The sequence below is a fragment of the Myxocyprinus asiaticus genome, chromosome 42 (genome assembly GCF_019703515.2).
Source record: "Myxocyprinus asiaticus isolate MX2 ecotype Aquarium Trade chromosome 42, UBuf_Myxa_2, whole genome shotgun sequence".
NCBI lineage: Eukaryota > Metazoa > Chordata > Actinopteri > Cypriniformes > Catostomidae > Myxocyprinus > Myxocyprinus asiaticus.
In genome coordinates, this window is record NC_059385.1 from 164,095 (window position 1) to 170,000 (window position 5,906).

A 5,906-nucleotide genomic window follows, 5' to 3' on the forward strand; every position below is an offset into this window, starting at 1 on the left:
ATTACTTCTCTAAAAACACTATTGTCTTCACATTAAAACTTCCTCAATATGATGCAGTCACTGACCGCGTGAACTTCTAAATTCAGTTTACTGTCGATCTCAGTCTGCATGTAAAAGAATCAAACATCTCGAGTATTTCTGTGTGCAGAAGACATTAGAGAGTATTAATGGACTTCAGAGTAGATGATCATGGATTGAATGAGAACGAGACTGTGAGGGACTGTTGTGTTCACAATAAAATAATAAAACTACAAACTGTATTGCTTAATATTTTGTAATAGTCAGTGAAACAGTAGGGATTATTTTGTAATTATTATTTATATTCTGGTTAAAAAATAAAGTCAAGCGCAATGCATTGTGGGATACATTATTATGTGCAGTGTGCTCTGTTGTAGGAATGTCAAAAGTTCTAGTTCTTCAGTGCTAAGTCCATATTACTTGACTTTCTCATGTACTTAATGAACTGTCACTTAATGCTGTGGAATTGAGAGATTTCACTGGGATTAACCAGTTTGCTCCATCCGTATATTCCCTCTAGAACTCTGAGATCTTGTGATCTTGGTTTACTCTCTGTATCTAGAACTACACTCAAAAAAACGAGGTGATCATCGGTCTGAAACTCTGGAGCAGTGCCTCTCCATATCAGACTTATTCTCTCTGGCCTTCAATACTCCTTGATCATTGTGAACTGTTTCTTTTATCAGAGTATTTGTTATCTATTTTGTATGTTTTATCTCCTGTAGTTATTATTTTTCTTTTTGTACAGCACTTTGTTCAAATTTGGTTGTTTTTAAATGTGCTTTATAAATAAATATTGAATTGAATTAATACTGTCGACTGGGACGACACTCCAACGCCCCCCCCCCCCCCACTGTCTGAGAAAACATTTGAAGCCCCCCATGTAGAATATTTGATATTTATATTATACGATATTTCCTTAAAATGGTCTAGAACTGTATATTCTTCATGAAAAGCACTTTTGAAGGGAGTTATTACATATTTTAGTATTTTCAGTAAGTTGAACTTTAATAACTGTATTTAAAAATTATAATAATTGATCATGTTTTAAATAATTTTAAGAGATTTGAGGCCTGACCCCCTGGTTGAGAATCACTGGTATTCTTCAAGTTTGACAAATGTGAAAATATACTAGAGAAATAGTAGTATGCAGTTCTGACACAGACATACAGTCCGTTTAATCTGTTGTTCTGTATAAAGAGACAGTTCACCCAAAATGAAAATTCTGTCATCATTTATTCACCCTCATGTCATCCCAGATGTGTGTGACTTTCTTTCTTCTGCAGAACACAAATGAAGATTTTTAGAAGAATATTTTAGCTCTGTAGGTAAGTTGCATCACAAATTGGCAAAAAAAGGTGAATATTACGTGAAATTTTTACATATTGCACCTTTAAAGTGTATGGACCTACAGAGCTGAAATATTCTCCTAAAAATCTTCATTTGTGTTCTGCAGAAGAAAGAAAGTCACACACATCTGGGATGACATGAGGGTGAATAAATGATGAGAGAATTTACATTTTTGGGTGAACTATTGCTTTAAGCTTCAAATGTGTATTTAATAATATAAACTAGACCACAGTCCACGTTTTCGAGAGTTTTTTGTCAGCTGTAAATTCTTTTGAAAGACGTGTTTTCAGCATCTTATCAATGTTTCATCAACTGCACAATCAAAGCCATAGTACACAACAGTTCGACTCACTGAACAGACGTCTATTCTCTTCAAATTAAATACAACATCTACCTGACTGAAGTCCATTCTCACATCATGTTGATTGATAAACACTGAGGTGTCTGTATGTGTGATTGATTGCTTTAGATGATGTTGTGGGTTCGTCTCTTTGGTCTCGGGTGTGAGTGACGCCAATGTGTCACATGATCAGAATCACGTCTGCTGTTGCTGTCTGACAAAAAGAACAAAAGCAGAATGAAAAAGAGAGTAAGCGAGTGTCTGTGGGGAGAAACGTGCAAACAACTTTCATCCGTCTTCTGGGACTCACACATTCAGTCACACGCTATCATAGTTCAACCAGAAATGAAAATTCCAACATCAGTTACTCACCCTCATGTTGTCCCAAACCCATTTTTTGACATTTTGAATAATCTTCATGCAGCTCTTTTCCATGCAACACTGATCACAACTGTCAAGCTCCAAATAGGACAAAAAAAATCCTCTTTATTCGAAGTCTTCTGAAGTCATGTGATAGCTTTATGTGTGAAATTAACACAAATTGAAGTCGTTATTCACTGAAAATCTTCCCTTCCAATAAAGCTCTAAAATCTCTGTTCAAATTCAGATTAACAAATTATATCAAATGCTTCTCAGGTGCATCGTTTTATGGAAAAGAGATGGAAAGATTCTTAAAAATGTACACAGAGGAAAGAAAGTCCTGTGGGTTTGGAACAACATGAATTTGAGCAAATGATGATGACAGATTTTTAAATTTCTGTAAAATGTCCCTTTAAGTTTAAAGAGTGATACAGCTGTAAAGACTCAAATTAGATTTATGAATTCAATTAAGATCAAAGTGAGGTGAAATAAATGTGGTCATGGTTACAGGACAGTATGAAAGGTTATTTGAGCAGACACACACACACACACACACTCATCAGACCGAAATATCCTCAAATCCACATTGTCCTCAGCGGGCCACTCATATAGTCCAGGTTTGCATCCAGTATAAAGAGCTCCTGTGTGTCCTGTAATATGGCCTACAGTATTTCAATTATATACATCAGAGTAAATCAATCACAGGGTTTTGTTTGTCCATGCGTGAATAAATATGTGTAAACCAAAACAGTTCCAGAAGGCAGAATATACAGACGAATCGTATCAAACAACCTTAAGTATTCACACTTCTCCAACTGAACAAACATTGAATATATATATACAAAAAATACAAATGCAAATGCCCTAGAATAGATCTATATATATATACTGTATATTCATATATAGGTTTTAATCTTTGAATTACAAATCAGAAAATACTGTTTCTTATCTTTAAGAAAAAAATTGTTTCAGAAACCATGCAGTTCGCCCGAGAATTTGTTCGTCGACACGCAAGAGAGAAGTGCGTGAGATTTGGGGGGGGGGGTCCGTGTCCTCGGACCGACTCTGGGGTGCTTTCCTGAGCTGACCTTTGACCTCAGCCAAAAGTTCGGCGGCGCAGAGGAGAGGCGAGAGATTCTCATTTCATTCTACACTTTCGACTCGTTCTCTATGTTGGCTATGTCTCCGTTTCTCTCCGTCAGCTCGTCGGCGTCTCCACTCTTCTCTGGCAGTTTGTCCCGTGAGTCCAGCAGACCCTGTTGACTCAGTTTACTCGCCACTGACCAGGTGAGTGGCAGGCGGGAGCGCGCCGTCATTTCCGCCAGCTCTCGTGCGCTGCAGCTTGGCGTGTTGGTTTCGTAGATATCGTGGAAGCTGTTGTAGTCGACCTCGTAAAAACCGTCCTCCAGGGTCAGGACGGGCGTGAAGCGGTAACCCCACTTGATCTCGCTGGCCACGTACGAGCTGCGCGCTTGACACGTCATTCCTGCAAAAGCACAAAGAACAGAGGTGAAGAAACAGACGGATGCAACAAAACAACCGAGTCAAACAAACACTGATGATCATGCTTACAGATCTGTGTAAGTGTCCCTTTAATGAAGCCATGAAATTAATGTTGTTGTGAGCTTTGTGGTCATCTATATGCTAGTGAACTCTTAGAAGTTGACAAATACATTTTTAGAAGATAAACACATAAAAAGTACAATCTTTATCTTCTGGGAAAAGAGGGGTGTTATCTAGGGCGGCACAGTTAATCAAAATAGCCACCGAGATTACGATTACAGCTGCCACAATGAACTAATTGTGAAAACTGGCGATTACAGTGTTCCATTTACGTCTACTCGTGTTGTGTCAAAGGTTTCTATTCATGGTTTTTGCAGCGGGTGAATATTCTATCCAATCACAGACATGTCCGTTGAGCAATAAAACAGCAATGGCCAATCAGAGACCGTGATGACAGCCGATCCTAATGCACAAGTTTTATACAGTCTGATGCCCAGATGCTTGCTTAACGTTTCACCCCTGTTCGCGGTGGCACATGAAGATAAATGTTGAAGAAACATCATATGACACTGTAAGCTTTAGAACAAAAGCGAAGAGCATAGATGATCATGTGGAATTATTTTGGATTCATTACATATCATGCTGCTCGCTTCCCATGTACAACCCCAATTCTGTAAAAGTTGGGACAGTATGAAAAATGCTAATAAAAACAAAAATGAGTGATTTGTACATTATATTCACTCTTTGTGATATTGAAAGCACCACAACTACACATTATATGATGTTTTACCTTGTGAATTTCATAGTGTTTTTTAATGTACAGGAATTTCAAATCAGATGATTGCAACACGTTTCACCCTCTACAGTGCACAATATAGTTAAAAGATTCCAGGAATCTGGTCAAATCTCGGTGCGTAAAGGGCAAGACGAAAACCACTTCTGAATGTGCGTGATCTCTGATCCCTCAGACGTCACTGTCTTAAAAAACATCATTCATCTGTAATGGATATCATTTTATCTTCTCTACACCACATCAGTCCAGAGACACGAATGACACGCACAGAACACACTCACACACTTCTACAAATAATGCAAAGACAAACGTTGTGTCCAAAACTGTGTAAATAACAAATAATAAACCAGCAACTAATAGATAGTTTAGTATAGATAGATTTACTAGGTAGTAAAGTGTTCAGTGGATCTACACTCACTGGATGCAGATGATCATCCGGGTATTTCTCCATTACTGTTTAATGAATACTGAGGATTCAGACATCATACTAATGGCATACTATATATTAGAGAAGTATGGATATTTGGACGCAGCTAAAGTCTATGGATATGATTTTAAACATCATTTATACGACTGTTTGAACTGTTGCTGTAATCATGTGTATCTTCTGACTGTTGTAATCTCTCTCTATCTTTATTACTCATTTGCAAAGTTATGAAAACATTATAGTGGATTTTGTCCTTTACTGTTGGAGTTAAAGTGGAGTTTCCTCTGTACACCAGTTGTTAACCTGCTGAAGTTTAATTCTGTTACAAACTTTAAATGTGAAAATGATCCACTGCTGTAAGAGCAGAAGTACAGTCTGTTTAATGTGTTATACTGTTGTGTCCACTGTTCATTTGCTTGAAAAACATGAAAATCTTAAAGCATCCATTGAACAGACTATACACGTCTATAGTTCACAACCTCGTTTACAGACGACACAAGAAACACAAGAAATTACTTTTAAATAGTGCTGTCAGTGCATCATTTTTCATAGTTAATCGTGATTAATCGCAGATTTTGAAAGAGAAAGATACTAGAGGACAAGGAGTGAATACACTACATGCATGAGTTTTGTCATTTTCACAGTGCAACCAGTCCCTCAACAGATGCCTACAGCAGACTGCACTGCAGCATAAGTAGAAATATTCTCAACTGTTGGTCGCATGGTGGAGCATCACTATTGGAAACTCTTGCGTTTTCCCTCTCCATTCTTCCGACACAACATCCCCACTGAAATCGATGTGTTCGCAGCGTTCTCTGACGCAGCTCATACTCTAGTGTGTAGGCGCCTTCATTCTGTGTTTTGGTGATAGTTAAATCTGGACGTGCTTCTGTGGTAATTAAATTGCACCTTGCAGAGGCTGCAGTGTATTTGATTTCTGTCACAAGTCACATCTGGGCTTGTTTTGTACATCAAATAGCATTAAGGTGTGCTTTCTCCATCACAGATGTGTGTGTGTGTCTGTGTAATGACTCCAGGCGGATGCATCGCAAATCTCCACCCTACTCCGTCCAGTGTATATGCTCGTTTATGCTTTATTAATGGTCAGGGCCATA

At 38.1% G+C, this 5,906-nt stretch overlaps 1 protein-coding gene across 1 annotated transcript in view; it reads right to left on the reverse strand.

Moving 5' to 3' along the window:
- Positions 1–1,471: 1,471 nt before the first annotated feature.
- The window catches only part of kcnj6 (potassium inwardly rectifying channel subfamily J member 6), a 31,936-nt gene continuing 27,501 nt past the window's right edge, over positions 1,472–5,906 (reverse strand). The window contains exon 3 of the mRNA XM_051684756.1: positions 1,472–3,554. Coding sequence (XP_051540716.1) covers positions 3,217–3,554 — 338 coding nt within the window. The 3' untranslated portion in view covers positions 1,472–3,216. The remainder of the gene's footprint in view (positions 3,555–5,906) is intronic.